This window comes from Echiichthys vipera, assembly GCF_963691815.1.
Source record: "Echiichthys vipera genome assembly, chromosome: 22".
Taxonomy (NCBI): domain Eukaryota; kingdom Metazoa; phylum Chordata; class Actinopteri; order Perciformes; family Trachinidae; genus Echiichthys; species Echiichthys vipera.
In genome coordinates this window covers 20,059,587-20,077,956 of record NC_139847.1, presented here as the reverse complement: position 1 = coordinate 20,077,956, position 18,370 = coordinate 20,059,587, and the positions used below count along the sequence as shown (strand labels likewise).

The window sequence follows — 18,370 nt, the reverse complement described above, 5'->3', positions numbered from 1 at the left end:
CCTGTTCTCCCAGTGTATGGAACTACTTTCTGCATGAGTCACTGATGTGGATGAATATGAAAATAAGAAGCTGTAACCAAGTTGTGTAATGTAACTGACAGATATGTTGTTATAACACCAGTTATGCTGCTAAACAGTTCTAAAAACGCACTTCTAAGAGCACAATAAACACAAATGCATCAATAAAACACAAACTGACCCAACAACAACATTTTTTTACCACCATTTCAATCATTTCTTCTTAGCTGTGAATATAAAACGTGAAGAATGTGAAGTCTGGAATACATTTGTACAATTATTTAATAATTAAGGGTTTTTTATTGGGGGTCAGGTTTCACTAAATGGTGAAACGAGGTTCGACCACAATCTAGTGAAATGGTTTCTAATGGCTCCGGGTTTGAAAAGGGGGTTGTACTCTACTGTCTCTGTGTCCACACACACACACACACACACACACACACACACACACACACACACACACACACACACACACACACACACACACACACACACACACACACACACACACACACACACACACACACACACACACACACACACACACACACACACACACACACACACAGGTCCCACATCCTGGTACTTTCCAGCGTTGCCAAGGCAGCCTCAGAGCACGGCTGGCTGACGGAAAGTAGCTGCAGTGTCCTGGCACCGTATCTGTCCAAAAAACGTTCCCAAAAGTGTCCCGGAAAGTTAGGTGTAACTAAAGGTATCGGGTATGCATGTTTTTCTTCCCCGTGTTTCCGAGCGCCCTGCTCTCCGACAGTAACGCTCGGGTTTGCTCGCGTCTTTCAGCCAGGCAGCAGGCTCAGACAGGCGCCCGTCCGCGAGGACAACAGCGGAAGAGCCTGTCCATTGTGCCGCCGACGGAGACAACGGTTTGGCCAACATTTACGCGCTAATGCGGCCGTTTTCCACCGCGTTTCCCTATCTGCCGTTTATTACGCTTCGGCCGGGTCGCCTCGCCGCGTTTACTATCAAACATAGGCAGAATAAAGAATAAAAATGGCTCTCGACAGATATAATTTGTGAGAGAAAGGGACAGGTTTAAAGGGACAGTGTCACTCCGCTTCCTTCCTGGTTCCTGTAGCTCCTACATTGGTGCTTCAGCGGTGTGTTTGTACCACTAAAGGTGCTGCGGGTGCACGTCTTTACTATTAATAGGCTGTTTAGAAGTGCAACATTTAAATATTCAACCGAATATATGTGTGTGTGATGGGGGACACGTGGGGATCGTGTGAGAGCGGTTGGCTACTTAGGTGCGCATTGTCTTTAGATCTAGCATGTAATCCAGTTAAACAAGCGTCCAAAACGGGATTAAAGAGTAAAGGGACAAAAGTAAGCAGACGGGAAATGTCCTGGGCCACACATGTGGATCCATATGAAGGGTTCCGTGTGCTGAAGGGGGGATTTGTCCCATCTGAAGTGGGATTGACGGGATGTAAAATCATCTGTTGGTGTTCTCCTATGCTGCGTCTTTAATGTGCAGTTATGCTGTGGCTTTCATTTTCACCTGCTCAAACTTCAGTATTACTCACGTGTGAAAGGACATGTTAGATTCATGTTTTCACACTCAGCTGTTTCGGTGCATTTCACATGTTTGTTTGCTTTTTTTGGGGGTGGGGGTATTAATGGTTTGATGATGAGTTTTGACACATTCTATCTTGTGATGCTCACATTTGCTGATTCAATATAGTCTCTTTATTAAGTTGACTGCATTATAACTGCTCATGGTTTTAAGAGAGCTGGAACAACAAGTACATTAACCGATTAGTTTGACAGAAAATTAATCTGCTACAAGTCTGATAATCATTTTACTAAGGTAAAAAGCAAAATAAACTTCAAATGTGATGTTTATGGCTGCTAAAATGTGAAAAGGTGCAGGTTTTCTTAGTCTCGCAAACTGAACAGAATCTTTCTGAAGTTTGGACTGTTTGTCAAACAAAACCAGACTTTAATAAGTCAGCATCTGCTCTGGTAAATATGTGGACTTTTTCAAATGGCCAACATTGTATAGACAAGACGATGAATTGGTTTATTGAGCAAATCATTGGCACTCTACTCAATAATGAAAGTAAGCCCTAATATACAGTTGCATTAACGCCTCTCTGACAAAAACAGAACATTGTCATCTTTCTTAAGGTAGAGTGAACGTAAGAGCTGTTTCGATTTACAGGTGCTTCGTGTGTTTCATTGAATTGATACTCTGACAATGTTAACAAAAACATTTCATGTTTATGGCAGAGCTGTTATGATGGATTGAGTTGCCATCTTCAGAAAATGGTATACTTTTTATTACAAGGCTGTAAACTCCTTCTAAAGATAAATATATGGAATGACTTTGTTACAACCTCTTTAATAAATTATTGCCTCAGCTCGTTCGGCTGTTGGCTAATGAAACCATGTTTATTACAAAGTAAACTGCAACCAAGCCTTATTTTCTGTTCCCCAGGACACCTGCATACTGATGTGATGTCTGAGAGATTCGGCAGTTGCTCAGCAGAGCAAAACACCTACTGCGGCATCATATAGGAGGACACCATGTGAGTCAACGACAGTGAGGATTCTAGACCGAGGGGATGAATTGAATCAGCCTGATAAGGGAAACGCCCTCCAGTACTGTTAAGTATAAGAGCTGATGGGCTGTCCAAGCTGGCGATGCCAACTGCAAAAGATAAAGGCGGTTCAATGTCCCACCGCTACCGGCCTGCCTCAGAATATGATGATGCCACCCTCACCCAAAAGAGACAATACTGGAGAACCAAGAAACGAGAGCAGAGGGCCCGACTGACAGAGCGCCGAGGAAAATCCACACAAAAGAGTCAAGGGGGAAAGATCGTACATCTACAGGCCCCTGCAGTTGTGAATTCCACTTTATCTGGTTCTTTTGATGCTTTCTCCTCTCCTTTGCAGAGTAACGATGACTCATACAAAACAGTCAATGTCTGTGCTGCGTCACAGAGAAGTGGACATATAGTGGGGGGCAGCTCCTTTGCAACCACTGAAAGCCAAAAGGAGAAGTTACTCCCTACAGTGAAACTCAACAAGATCTTGCCTCAGTTGCCAGCATCATGTTCCATCTCAGCCAAAGCTGTCAGGGACAACACAGCCACAGTAAAATGCCTAACAGCAAGGGGTGCTGTGAGCAGAGCTGTTACCTCACCCACACCCAGTGGACCCCAGCTGAACACCCGTAACTCAGTGCCTCCTGTCAGAGTGATCAGAACTATCAATGGCAGCTCCGCTAAAACAGCCCCTCAGCCACATGTGTCTATGCAGGGCGCATCGGTCCCAAAATCGCAACATAAGCCACAAGTTGAATTACCCATTCAGCCCAAACGCTCACCTACAAATGTGACCACAGGTATGATTCTTGTATCTTCTCCACATATCCCAGTTTCTATTAAAACATCGGACAAAACGGCAAACACAACACCTCAAAGTGGAACAAAGAGTGCCTTGGTCACCCTGCAGAGGGCTAAATGTGTTACCAACTCACAGGCTTCCCTGGAGCCAGAGGAGGAGAGAGCAGCCAAGCGCAGGGAGCAATGGCGGATCAAAAAGCGAGAGCAGAGGGCAAAGCTGGCAGCTCAGATGGCTAAGGCCAGAGAGAGGATGCAGAGCACGGAGATGATGTCACAGAGGCAGACAGCACAAAAGACAGGAGATGTGGATGGCACAATTTTTCAGTATCTTCCATCTCAGTCATTTTTGAGAGGAGCGGGCCAGAAGCAATGTCCTACTCGGATCAAAACTTCATTTACATCTGCTAAAAGGGAAACTGATAAATTTCAAATTGAGGCAGCATGTTCAGCTACAGTTAACCTGCAAGCAGATCAGATGAAAGTACATCACCAACATGGGATAAGGACGACACAAACAGCCATCACATGTGACGTTATTTCTGTGAGAAAGCCAGGGGAGTCAAAGAGAAAGCTTCCAAATTATGGACATCTTTCTAATGTTTCCCGTGGGATCGCACGGTGTAAAACGCCAAGACAGAGGTTCATCGAAGCCCAGAAGAGCTACATGATTCAAAGAAACATGCGATGTAAATCCCCGTTGTTGGATTCAGTCTTTGGTTCTGGAAATATCCCCCAATTCGACCCCAACGACACACCTGAGCAAATAATAGCCAAACGACGAGAGTACTGGCGAATTAAAAAGCGCGAACAGCGAGCTAAGCTGTCAATGGAAATGAAGGCGCGGTTGAAGGAGAAGGACTCTCTGATGCGAAGAATGAAACGTTACCAGAAAATCCTAGAGGAGATGAGGAGGGCCAGAGCACTGGCCCAGTCAACAGGAGGCATCCTTACCCACGCCTCTGAGACCATTGGAGGTTTCATCAAAGAGGACGGAACACTGACCATTAACATTCCCCAGGTATCTACAGATAACATCACAGCAGCACACAAAAGTGAAGAAGAGTGCCATGTAGTTTCTAATAACATCCCCTTCACAAAACCTCAGCATCACCCTTATATGAAACGGAGAGGTATTCCACCTGTTCGTGTAACACAGCCCTTCCTTCCCCTTCGCCCAGCTCGGGTGAAAGTCTCTTTTCCTCTCGCTGGACAGTCGGATGACAAGCCTCCAAGACTACTGTCAACCAGACCAAGGACTCAACTTGAAAGCACAACTAATTCACAGAAGTTAGCAATCCAAACTGTTGGTCAGCTCAAACTCACTAATCCTCAAACCCCTCAAAACGCTGTTTCTGGAGGATCAACAGCAGGGTCGAACCTTGGAGGCTGTGTCATGAAAATGGCTGTCTCAAGTAGTGGTCAAGTACCCTCACTATCAGCTCTCTGTTTGGATCCAGAGTTGACAGAGGAGGAGAGGATGGCAAGGAAGAGGGAGTACTGGAGGATAAAGAAACGGGAGCAGCGAGCAGCCCGTACTGTTCGATCGAGGCAGGGTGTCTTACAAGCGAGGGCCAATGCGACCTTACAGAGGAGGAGGGCCCAGAAGCAAGTAGCAGTTACCAGTATACCACGAGGCAAAAGTCCTACTAACCGTACAGGAAATTCACAATCTCTCCCCGACAACAGTGTGCCACATGCAAATGAGATAAAACATGAGAGTGAGTCTGTGCCAGCAGTTGACCTAAATTCTCACCCAGAACAAGCCATCTGTCCAGATATCAAACCCCCAACCTCCCCACCACCACCTCCAGCGCCTCAGCCAGATCCTGACCCAGCTCTGAACGCAGACAGCCAAGCTACCACTCTGCTAGCTGTGGCTTCTATGAAGAAACTCCTGGAAGAATCACTAAGCACAGTGACAGAGTGTACAAGTGTGCTGACTTGCATTAAAACAGAGTCAACAGAGGAGGCTTCAGAAATAGAGATGAAGCCAGATCTTTCTCAGAATGAGATGGCTCCAATTGCTCCTGACTTGACATTTGACATAAAAAGCTGGCAGCCAGATACTGATGCTTTGGCACAAGCAGGTTCACCAAGCCCTCATCTCAAGGACTCTCCCAAAAGTTGCGAATTCCTTCCAACACCTCCCACCTCTAACGAGGTAGTCCCGCATCCCACCTGTGAACACTCATCCCAAACCACTTCAAACTTCATACTAAACCCCTCCATGGAAGCCTTAGACGGCCCCTCTTCACGACGGAGAACCCAGAGACTTTGCACCAAAAAAGCAGACCATCAAAGCTGCAGTTCCCCAGAGCCACCAAAGCTCCATCACTTCCCCATGGATCAGCTACAACCACAGCAACAGCACTGTGAACAACAGCGTCAGGCCCAAGCACTACGCCAGAACAGCAACTCGCCATCGGCACAAGAAGATCTCAGCATGGTGACGGGGCACAGCGGTTTGGGCAGCCTGCAGAGGAAGAGGGAGTACTGGAAGCTGATGAAGCGGCAGCAAAGGGCTCGGTTAAGGGCCAGGCAGAGGGAAAGACAGGGAGAATGCAGCAGTCGTCTCTCCCACAGAAACATTCAGGTGATGTGACACACGGAAATAATGTTCATATTGTACCATCTGCAACATGTACATGCTGATCATGTTGCAGTGTAACAAATAGCCGATACTGTAACAAGTAGCTAATATAGAACGTGATCGATTGGTGGGGGCGTTTATGTGAATTTTCCCTGTGGGCAACTCATTTTTTCAGATTATTAACAGAACATGAATGCAGCAGAAAGGTAAGGTAATATACAGGAAGAAAAAGTCCCCTTATAGAGGAGGCCCCATGCATTCTGTGTACCAAGGCATCTAAATGTTATTGTCTCAATATGGGGTCAACCTTAAAAAAGCCCCAAAGACCAGCTTTCATGGTTGATAGATGATGAACCCTGATTATACTGAATCAATACCATCCAGTGATTCTAAAGATATCAGTGCCTGTGCCTTGAGACTTGTTCGTAATGGTTTGTAGGCCTGGCCAGTACCCTCTCCAGCTGAAACCTGAGTCATTATTCCGCAAACCTCTGTCTGGCATTTGACACTTGGACAGCAAAAATAGAGAGGAGTGACTGAGAGGGGCCTACTTAAAGCTGGGGGCAATCACATATGTGCCAGTCTCAGAGAGATTATTGTCTGGGTGCTGTATTTAATTGTGTTTAGCTGTGGAAAAACTGAGGTAAATGATTTGTTCACGTTGTGTCTTTCAGGTCCCAGGTCTTATTTTCAAGACGGTTAAGGGTGTAAATCGTCCAGCAAAACCTGCCCTCCAGCCCAAGCCATCCATTGCTTCTTGCAGTTACCACTTCTCCCACTGTCCTGGTCGTTAGCCCTACAATATGTAACGCAGAACAGTCACCTGACACACTCCAGGTCAAGTTGCCCGCCATAAGTGTCCCCTGCTCACCCAGACAAGAGCAGGACAACATAAACTTTGGACCTTCACAGGTCGTGTCCAACTATCAAGGGGCTCACCAGAGTCAGCAACACGCCGTGTCAGGTTCACAGGAGTGGATGTCTAGAGGCACAGATGTAGACTCAGCCCCCTCCCTTCCTACTCTGAAGCCCCCAGACAACCCACTGTCCAACATCAACTTGCAACCCATTGAACTCCCTCAAACTCAGAATTCCTTCAGTCCTATAAAAATCCCTTGTGCTCCACTTCAGAGCCCCACACATATGATACAACCTCCCGCCACACTGACACCTACAACCACCATGGTTCCACCAAAGCCCATCCCAGGGGAGTCTGAGGAGGACTTTCTGAGGAGGAAGCGGGAGTACTGGAGGATCAAGAAGAAGGAGCAGAGAGCCAGGAAGGCGGTTCGGGACAGGGGAAGCGCCTCAAGGAGAACCTCCGGCAACTTGAGGCTCGTCCTTCCTGCCCAGGACCTACAAACGCAGGTAGGAGCTGCACAGGTTTTCACTTTCTGTCCAGTTACTATGAGCATAATAAATGATCAGAGAACACAGATTAGTCATAAAAAATAAAAGTAAAAGATCCTTTATTTTGGCTGATGATTTCTCCCTCTCTCACTTATCCCTGTAGGATTCTGGTCAGTGGGTGAGCTCCCCTGAGGAGTCTGAACATCTAATGAGGTGGGACATTTATATGACTCAAATGAGTTTATCTGCCTGCTAATGTGGGATATGTTCATTCATTTATACTGATTGTATTCACATAGACAGTGCACATTCATAAAGTTTTCTGTAAATGTACCAGTTTAGCCATCTTGGCACAAAATGCATTCCAACAAGAACAACAATACTGTACATGTATCATATCAACAATACTGTACATGTATCATATCAACAATACTGTACATGTATCATATCAACAATACTGTACATGTATCATATCAACAATACTGTACATGTATCATATCGTCCACATGAAACCGCAAAATCCACCTCAGCTGGTCAAGTCTAGAGCGCTTCACAAGTCTCCATGGCTACAACTGCAACCGTTTACCGTCGCACAGTGTGACGTCAAACAATGTCGACGAGAAATTGCGTTTTTCCTTGGTTTTCCTGTCCACACATGACTGCTGAAACTGGACTTTTCCAAAAAGTTCTCCCTGGACTCCGGTTACAATAAACTCTGGTTTCAGGAGCAACAACTGTGGTTATGTGTGGATGGAAGGACGAACCGTGCAGAGAAACGCACGCTTTCAAAAATACCGCGTTCAAGCGGACGTCCCCTCAGTCACAGGGCTGTTGTGCCATTGTTTCACCCTGCTGTCTGTGTGAAAGGAATGGAGACAGATCAGGCAGCAGAGGTAGTTACAGAGGAGTTTTGTGCCAGGCTAGTAACAGTATGATTCATGTGACATCATAGCATGGAAATAAAGTGCCTCAGTAGTACTCATAACCTCCTCTGTGGTATTTCCCGCTACTGTAGGTGTCTCCAGGACCACATTTTGTCTTATTGACACACGCACACATGCACACACGCACGCACACACACACACACAGACACACACACTAACAGAGACACATAAACACAGAGAGACTCGCAAGGTGAAAACAATACCAGCATGGTTTTTCTGGTTAGTAACAGTGATTGTAACAATTCTTTCTGACTTACAGCACTTCTGAGGACACAGGCCCAGGATCCTTTCCATTCTCAAGTTACACAGCACCAATATCAGGTGAAGTATCATCCATGTCTCTTTGAACCAAAAGGAGTGAGCATTAGACTGGAGAAATTGGTAAAAAACGTTTTCTCTTTGAACGCTCTCTTCAGATGAATCGGAGCCTCTGTTCGCTGACTTTGAGAATAATAATGGAGAGGAAGGTCCCGTCTCAGATACCGAGTGGAGGAACCGCTACCTCATGGACTATGATCCGCTCAACCAGCTACTGGTGTGCATGGTGTGTGGAGAGCTGCAGTACTCCCACAGCCTGGAGGGCGTGAAGGCCCATATTGACGAGGCCCACCCGGACACCCTGACCCTGGAGCCCATGGAGCAACAGCAAATACTGGAGGCCTGGGACGAACAGGTGTCCCAGCGGGAACGCTTCTTCACCAGCCAGCTCCAGCAGCACAGTGAGGCACTGGCAGGTACAGTCTGAATGCAGAGAGAAGGCATGTGGGGAGGGTAAGGTAGCTGTAAAAAGTGATGACTATAACTGAAATAACAGGACCACACATTACTTACCAACAACTACTGGCCTCATAAATGTTAAATGTTGCTATCCTCTCTTTAAGCCAAATTCATACTAACTGCTTTCATGTGTCTGCAAAGGCCTGCTTCGGTGCACATGATGTAAATATCATGATTTTGTAGTCATCCCTCCCAGACCGTGCATATGCAGCCTATAAAAGTGAGCGCACCAAATACGTCAACAGATCAACACCAGATCAGCCAATTGAAAAATGAATTTGTGATAGTTGGCTTTCAACCAGTGGAGGGCAGTTTCTATGTATATTTATAACTCAATCAAGATATGTAGAATTCCAATATTTTGCACTTGAATAAATCAACAACACTACTAAAAGCACATATAAATTGTTTTCCAGCTGAAAGAAGTGGGTTAGTTACTTTTTAATGAGTCATTTTGCAGACTTAATGACTTTTCTCCACACTGGAGTCAAGGGACATGTTGATTCTTGCTTGAGGGCCCCATACACTTGCTCTCAGTCGGCTAATATTAATTCTATAAAATCTTTCAACACACATTAAAGTGTAATTCCGGCGCAAAATCACATACATCAAGTCAGCCATCAAAACAGTTTTTTTGTGTATGAACTATTAACGGAGAAATCCTGGAGAGTCACTAACAGCCGGAAGTGGCTAACACTGATTAGCTCGGGGCTGTACGATGAAGGCACTCAAAGGTCTTTTTTAACCACTAATACTGCTGAAAATAACAGCAAACCTCTGCAGCAGCATGAGAAGAGTCCCTACACAGAAAACATAGCACCAATGGGCTCCTTCCTTTGGGATTGACTTTGGTAATCCACTTGAATGGACTTTACTCCAGGGTAAAGTCCTGCGGCCTGTGGTGCAGTGGTTATAACAGTCCTCCCATGTGAAGAGGCTGAAGGTCCTCGAGGCAGCGGCTGCGGGTCCGACTCTGACCTGCGGCCCTTTGCTGCATGTCTCCCCCTCTCTCGCTCTCACCCCATTTCCAGTCTGTCCTGTATAACAAAGGCTTAAAAAACTGCCAAAAGGAGCGCAAGAATTATACTTTAAGTGATTTTTTTTTCTGGCCACTTGGGGACAGCATTTATTCACTTTTTTTGTTTCTTGTGGCTAACGTAACAGGAAACAGTTAACACATCCAGCAGTTACAGCAACTTGAGTATTAATTTGCAATCAAGATGTTTGTGTCCACCAGAGTCCAATATTCACTCTCCTGTTAGCTCTGGTTTGTCTCCACCAACTGAGTCAGATTATCTGTCTCTTTCACTCCTAAATGCTCCAAGACTGAACCAAAACATTAAAGTTGAGGGTCTTTAAACCAAAGCAATGAGCTTAGAGATGCTTAAACAATCCATGGAGCTGAGGGTTGATAATACTGTGTGGGTTCATCACTATGACAGGACCCTGCACATTACACATTTAATCCATTGTTGATAATTCTGTCTCAGTTTGTCTGTTGACCCAGGACTTTGTTGTTTTTTGTTTTTCATTTGCCAAACTTGTTGGACTTGTTTTGCAGAAGAACACAGGAACTGAAGAGCAGAGGAGAGGACTGCAGGAGAACACACAAGACCATGGACCAGGAGAGAAAACCAACGCTCCGTCTTATTTATTTATCCCAATTCTATCAATTTGTTGACCTTCAAAGAAAGTCACCTGAAAGAGAATGCTGTATTGGGAACATTCACCCCAAAAAGCAGCTTTACCTCATTTCTGCCAGGGTTGTTATGTGGGTTTAAAGTCCGTATGGACAGTTTTTACATTAAAGCTGACATCTGAGATAATGTGATATTTAAAATTCAGTCTTTGTACTCAGCCAGGCTGAAAGCATCCTGGACCTTCTCTGCAATGAACAGATAAAAACATATATTGAAATCATTTTCATATTCTTTCTCTACTTCCTTAAATATTCAATTTTTCTTTTCAGCCTCAACAATTATAAACATTCCAGATTCCCTGAAGACTGGTAGAAACTCTGGAAAGAGCATTTAACCTATAGCATTTTGCCTAACCTTAACCATCTTGGTAGACTTTTGCAAATCATGTGTTACCATCTAGACACCACCATGGCGTAGCAGTTTTCTCCCTTCCCAAAGATTCTCTCGGGCCAGTTATTTTTATGGCATGATGAGGTGACCAGACTGACAGCAAGCAGACACACTCCCTCCTTAAAGGCAGACCTGTAAACCTTTAACTTACCCACCTTACCTTATTTAGTGAGAAACGGACTCTGGGACAGATTACTGATTTTAAAGGTTCTGTTTGTACCTTTTAACAAGTATTCATTCTTTTCATTCTCTTTTTATTTCCTATGGGCGAACAGGTTGTAATGAAACTTGAAAAAAGAGACCTATGACATCTGTAAAGGTAAATCGTGTAAAGGACAAATGTTCTGGGAAAAAGGTGACATTTTGCATGCTCCAGAGTCCCATGCCTCTCTTCACCTCCCCTAGAATCAATAGTGTGCAGCATTAAGCCAATGTTAGCTTAAAAAACCACAGTCCATAGTCGCAACCCTGAGATGGACTCAAGGTTGATAGCTGTCCTGTGTAACAGCAGCAACTATTTTGATGATCGGTCAGGGTGTAATGTTAGCTGGCTAATGCTAGAATGCTTGCTAACATGGTCAAGTTGCTAGCTAGCAAAGGGATCATCCCTATCTTCCCTGAGCGGGGAACATAAGAACCTTTTTCCAGATAAGGGTCCTAAGTTCCCCGGTCTGCCTTTGCTGATTTAATTGAGCATTTTTTAAGGGTTACTGTTAGGGTCAGGGAACATCGGACCTTTTTTTGAAAAGAGGGTCTGATGTTCCCCGGTCACATACAAAGCGTGAAACATAGGACCTGAGTAACATAGGAACGCTCCCCTGACAAATCAAAATACTTCTTTGACTGGATAATGTCAGGTAATTAATCCAGACTCCCAGGGCTGGCAATGGCAGGCTCAAATTACTTTATCATCTAACCTTAGGAAGCAATCAACATCAGATCCATGCGGCGTAGCAGAGTTATAGATAGCTGGCTAACCTTAGCTTGCTTGCTCATCAACGCTAGGTAACCGCAACCTAAGTTAAGGTTGACCAGCAGTGTCTTGGCTGCGCTGCATGGATCTGCCGTTGGGGGCCTAGTGGCATTGGCTGATAGAGAGATTTGGGCTGATGCTCGCGCCTATGGAGTGCTAGCATGTGTGTGAGCAATAGGATGCTGACTGTGGTTCATTTAACAGCCGCTGGTGTCGCCAATAAGGGTTTTTCTGAATGTTACACAGGGAACCTTTAAATGGACAAACATTGATGAAAAGTCAACTAATGAAAAATGGGTTAATAAGAAATTTAAACATCAGGTTTTTGTGTCACCGCCACATTGATATGGCGGTCACGATACGTAACACAATACATGTAGATGTAACCCCCTTGTATCAGCTAGCACACACATACACTCGTACGGCACAAGAGTTACACAGTTATAGTTAATTTGGTCAAGCAGACAGTTTCTCTCAGTTCTGTAAAAAGCTTTTCTGCACTACTGGCAGGCTATCATTCGGGTCCAAGACTGTTCCAGACCCTTGATAGTTATTGGATTGTTGCATGGGTGTCTGGAACTGTTCCACATGGTTTTGTATGTGATTCTGCACCATGCAATTCTTCCTCATGCTCCTCAATGACAACTTTTTGTATTGAGACAACTTTTTTTAACAACTTTCTCAACTTCACTTCATATCAGCTCCACTGTTTGATGTAAAGCAACCTACTGCACTGTAAATACACACTATACTAAAGTGGTTATGAGCCAAATTTTTCTTTGACTGTGCTGTTTCACATCTTTCTGAGCAATTGTATTCATTATTTATTGAATCTCCTCTTATATAATGATTATTGATCGTGCATTATTCATATCTGTAGACAGTTCCACGTTAGAGAAGTTTCTCATTTGTGAGTATTGAGGATCCAAAGGCTTTCCTGCATGAGTAGTAAAGGGAAGAACAGTTGTATATCAGATATGAACTCTGGAATGCATTCCCATGTTTTGTATGATTTTCATTAAGAGTTAAATGCTGAAATATTGTTGTGTTTGAGCACAAAGCTGTATAGGTTGGTCATGCTTGGAGAAACTGCCTGCACAGCTGTAACACATGGAGCAACCAAGCTATTTACCTTCTGAGAATGTAATTCTGACTTGTTTACCAGTTCAAAGGGAATGTTTAAATGCCTTTTCAGTAATAAACTTTTTTCTACCTTTGGGCTTGTTGTTGAGATGTTTTTTCAAACATGAATTATCGGATAAAGGCAAGTCAGACTTGTCCTGTCCCTTGCAGGCCGGGTTAATCTTATTAAGATGGGCATTTTACCAAAGTTTCTATCTTTTTCAACATCTCCCAATTTGTCTGAACAAATCGTTATTTACTAATCGCGACCAACAACTTAATGTCTTTATTTGGCAGAATAAACCAGCCCGTGTTAAAAAACATGTCCTCCATCGCCCTAAACCTGAAGGGGAACTAGCACTCCCTAATTTCCACCACTACTTCTGGGCCTGCAACTTAAATAAACTTTTATATTGGCTCCTTGGTGAAGTTTCAGATGTCTGCCTGCCCTGGTCTCATACTGAGATAACATCTTTCTCCTGCTCTTTGCATTCTAGGATTTGCTCACAGCTCCCCATAACTGCCCACAAGGTCTCACCTAATCCGATTGTTGTCACCAATACCATTGAAGTTTGGATCCAGTTCAGGAGCAGTACCGCTTGCAAAGGGCTTCAATCCTTGCGCCAGTTTTGAATAACTATGCTTTTCTTCCTTCCTGCACCTCCTTAGTTCTATGGCCTCCTTTATCCATAGGAGGCCATAGAGATAAGGAGGCGTGAGAGCAACACCATGAACAGGGATGAGGGGGTATAATTGCTCCCAAACACCTGGGACACCATTCTTTGCCAGCGTGCGGTGAGGGACAGACACAACCGGGTCGGGGAACTTTATTTTGAAGTTTCCTGGCCCGGTCAGCTGTTTTCATAAAACATGTCATATCTGGAAGAAAACAGCAGCTCTGAGGAAGGCTGGAGTACAGCCGAAACTGTCAGCTATGAGGACATCCTTACCATATAAATAATTTGTCTGACTAGAAGAAACTCTAAATTTCAAAACTGACAAATTCCTGGTTCACTCATCCTCGACCTGTGCCAGGCCCGGCCTATTACAGTGGAAGGTTCTTAATAGAGCCCATTTCACCAACGCTAAACTGGCTAAGATATACCCTAGTCACAGTGACGCTTGTAACCGTTCCCCAGCCGACCACACACATGTTCTGGACGTGCCCAAAGCTTTTTGAATTTTGGTCTGATATATTTCAAACCCTCAAACAGGCTCTTAACACAAATTTGGAACCCAATCCCCTGACTGCTTATATTGGGCTCCCTCCGTCTGAAAATCTGCCCATTACTACACAGCGTGTCGTGGCCTTTACCACCCTGCTGTCGAGAATGTAGAGAAGTTATGGTTTTAAAAAGGGGATCTCTGAGTGCATTACACAAAACTTGGGACTCACTGCTGGCTCTTATTTGTAATAGTCTTACTGTTACTCCTGAGGATTCTGAGGACACTCGCTAATACTTGGAAGGAGAGAGAACCCCCCCGGGTGACATGGTGGTGTGTCGGTTAGCGCTGTCGCCTCACAGCAAGATTGTTCCCGATTCAAATCAGGGCTGGTTCTGTCTGGAGTTTGCATGTTCTCCCCGTGTCTGCGTGGGTTTTCTCTGGGTTCTCCGGTTTCCTCCCACAGTCCAAAGACGTGCAGGTGTTCGGTTCATCGATGACTCTAAACTGCCTGTAGGTGTGAATGTTAGTGTGAATGTTTGTCTGTCTCTGTTTGTCTCTATGTGCCCTGTGATAGACTGGTGTCCCATCCAGGGTGGACCCCGCCTCAGGCCCAATGTCATCCGTGTCATCTCTGTCAAGTACAACCTGGCAAATTTCAAACAGATTAGGAATTCACTACCCACCAGTGCAGCTTTGATGTTTTTACACTGTATGATCCTCTCACATATAGACTACTGCTTCACAAGCTGGTCACTGGCATGTACGAAAGCACTTTAACCAATAGACAGTCTCTATAAAAGAGCCCTAAAGACTCTGGATAAAAAACCCTTCACCTACCACATTTGCAAGACTCTTAAAAAACACAATTTTTTACATTTAGATTTGCGTGTTGTGTATATAAACGTCTCCATGGTCTTGCTACACCACCACTGACTGAATTCATTAAGAAAAGGACTCTGCAAGGTCTGAGCACCAGGGCTTGTGTTAGAGGAGCATTTGGGAAGAATGTGTTGTCTGTTGTAGGGGGGGAAACCTGGAATAGTCTTCCCTCCACAATAAGGGAATGCCCCACATATTCATCTTTTAAAGGTCAACTCAAAAAGTGGCTTAAATCAAATCAAAAGTGCGACCACTGACTCGACTGTATCATATTGCACATGACGTTTTATTTCATTGTTTAATCCTGTGTGGGCCTGAGTATGTATTGTTTCATCAACATCTCTAGACAAACTGATCAGGATCTTCAGGAGGGTTTCAGTGAATCTGAGATTATCAGAACAGTGACCAAAATAACCAGACCAGGTAACTTCAGAGAGATTCTAAATAGGGGTGTACGGTATAGACGGTAGGACGATAGGATTTGGCTACGGTATGGATTTTGATTCTAACATGTAACCGGCAGAGCGGTTCTGACGTAACCACACAATGGCCCTCATTTATCAATCTTGCGTGAAAACGGGCGCAGATCTGAGCGCAGAATTGGTCGTAGGAATGGACCCACGTGTGATTTATGAAACATTCGTATTGGACCAATCTCAGCGTATGAATGAGCGGGCCTTGATAAATGCGACGGCTGAATTCTATCATCATTAACATGTTATGCCCTTAAATATTCCTGGTTCGGAGGCCTCGCCCACTGAGGTCAAACACGGAGAGACGAAACACTGGGAAGAAAAGAAACTTTTCCGACACACAGATCGGCATCCTGACATCCGAGATGGAGCAAAATAAAGATGTGCTTTTTGTCAGTCTTAAGAGTGGAATAAAAGGGGCCCATAAAAACGCTGTATGGAAAAGAATAACGGAGGCAGTCAACCCGAAGCAGCGCTCCACTGTGACCCGTGTGCGTGTGTGCGCACTGTTGAACCTGCGCTCCTGCTCTGTAGCGGGGTTTGCCAGCGAGGTTATTAGGTATTCCGTTAGAGGATAACCTTTGTCCCCTAGAAGAACCATACCAAGATGTTAATCATCTGATACCTTGTTTGATTTAATGCAATTCATCGAGGGTAGCCACTTACCGAGGAGATGACTTTGGCTCTGCAGTGCGCCATTCATTAATTCATCTTCAACCGCTTGTCCCTGTCGGGCCGCGGGGGGCTGGAGCCGAGCTGTTTTGATATTTAAAAGAATCGTGTGTGTCCCTGTTCTTAATATGTGACTGCTTATGCTTAATGACAGCTGAGGTTTGTTCATTATTTTCAGCCAGATTTTGCTGCACCGCAAATACACAGGCTCAGATTTGCGTACACGATCTCAGACCAGACGTGAGATTTGATCGTAACTCCCGCTCATGTCCAAATTGATAAATGCCGAAGTTTGCTTGGAAATGGTCGTACGCACGTTTTTCTGCCGTACGTTCGTTTGATAAATGAGGGCCAATGTGTGCAGATCCGGCCTGCAAGGGAATATATTTACTGGCCCTTTGAGTGGAAGTCTATGTCAAAAAGTAATTAATGGCCATAGTGGCCGATGTTGACTGCTGTCCTCTCTCACATCTCAGCGCGTCATATACCGGTGCACAGGGAGACTTGCTCACGCTCTTCCGCACGGCCACAACGCTCCACGCGCTCCCGCTACGTTCTTCTTTGTGTGCAGTAGCTCAGTCTATAGGTGACTCGGCTGGAGGGTCGCCGGTTCGAGTTCTGTGTGGACCATGAATGGAGTGTCGACTGGTGCCAGTTCATCTCCTGGGCACTGCTGAGGTGCTGTTGAGCAAGGCACCGAACCCCCAACTGCTCGGGCGCTGATTCACTGGCAGCCCCCTCGCTCTGACATCTCTCCATTAATTGCATGTTTATAGGTCCTGTATGTGCATGTGTGTATTTCGGGCCTGTATGTGTGTGTGTAACCTGTATTATAATAACAGTGAAAAAATTGAATTTCCCTTGCGGGATAAATAAAAGGAATTCTTGTTCTTCTTCTTCTTTTGCATGGCTCCTCTCTACACCTGTTGTTCTAGCAGTCATCTCAGTCTGGTTAAATCCATGGTCAAATCTCCACCACAACGTCTCTTTCTACTTTAAAAAAAAACAAAGGTTGACACAGAAAACCTGTAATTCAACAGTGAATGGACAGAGAAGTATTAGAACTGCCAAACCTGTGTGTTTACTCTGCAACAAGTGTACATGGGTGTGAAACAAAAATCTTAACTGGTAAAGTAACTTGTAACTGAACTTATCAGATAAAAGTAGTGGAGTAAAAAGTAGAATATTTCCCACTGATTTGTTGTGGAGTAGAAGAATAAAGTAGCATTAAAGAAAATACTCAAGAAAAAAACGAGAGCCTCAAATTTATACTTCAGTACAGTAACTGTACAGTAATTCAGAAGCATTTATATAGAAATTTAAAGATAAATGAATATACCGTGATATAATACCGTCTATGCTTCAATACAGTGATACAGTTTTAGACCATACCGCACAGCTCAGAGAAAAAAGTAGCACAGAACTCTTTCAAGAGTTAAGTAATGCTAAACAGCAGGACGAAGACACCACAGCAATGTATAGAGTAATGGGGCTCAGACAGTGTGTTCTATTAGCCTCACAACAACTTGATTCTGAGTTCAGTTATGACAGGAGACTGGTACAGGGTGCATACATTCTACATACACTTTATCAAGGCTTAACTGAAAGAAATAGCCAAATAAAGACTATTCTATTCTGTTGTATTAACTGCCTTAACATATACGTTATATTCACATTACTATAAATATTATAGTTACTGTTAGGCTTTGCTTGCATCTCTGGAAGTGTGTCTGTCTCTCTCTGTCCATCTGTGTGTCTTTTCTCTCTTTCTCTCTCCTTTTCTTCCTCCCCAACCGGTCAAGACAGATGGCCGTCCTCCACAGAGCTGGGTCTGTCTGACGTTCCTGCCTGTTATAGGGAAGGTTTTCGTTGCCACTGTACTCTACGGAGGAATTGTTGGGTCTATGTAAATCATAAATAAGTCATTGAGTGTGGTCTTTACCTACT

General features: G+C 44.5%; 2 protein-coding genes across 3 annotated transcripts; both read left to right on the top strand.

Moving 5' to 3' along the window:
- Nucleotides 1–619: 619 nt before the first annotated feature.
- Nucleotides 620–6,782, top strand: LOC310963733 (uncharacterized protein). Of its 2 annotated transcripts, none has more exons than XM_083936648.1 (3): nt 620–730; nt 2,474–5,979; nt 6,651–6,782. In XM_083936648.1, exons 2-3 carry the CDS (start codon nt 2,680–2,682, stop codon nt 6,768–6,770), a joined length of 3,420 nt encoding a protein of 1,139 aa, XP_083792774.1. In that variant the 5' UTR covers nt 620–730; nt 2,474–2,679; the 3' UTR covers nt 6,771–6,782. The 2 variants fall into 2 exon arrangements, with proteins under 2 accessions (XP_083792774.1, XP_083792775.1); XM_083936649.1 differs by having other exon boundaries at nt 709–737.
- LOC310963734 (uncharacterized protein) lies at nt 6,782–13,277 on the top strand. The gene is made up of 5 exons (XM_083936650.1): nt 6,782–7,344; nt 7,490–7,539; nt 8,530–8,591; nt 8,687–9,004; nt 10,609–13,277. Exons 1-5 carry the CDS (start codon nt 6,955–6,957, stop codon nt 10,623–10,625), a joined length of 837 nt encoding a protein of 278 aa, XP_083792776.1. The 5' UTR covers nt 6,782–6,954; the 3' UTR covers nt 10,626–13,277.
- The last annotated feature ends 5,093 nt before the right edge of the window (nt 13,278–18,370 follow it).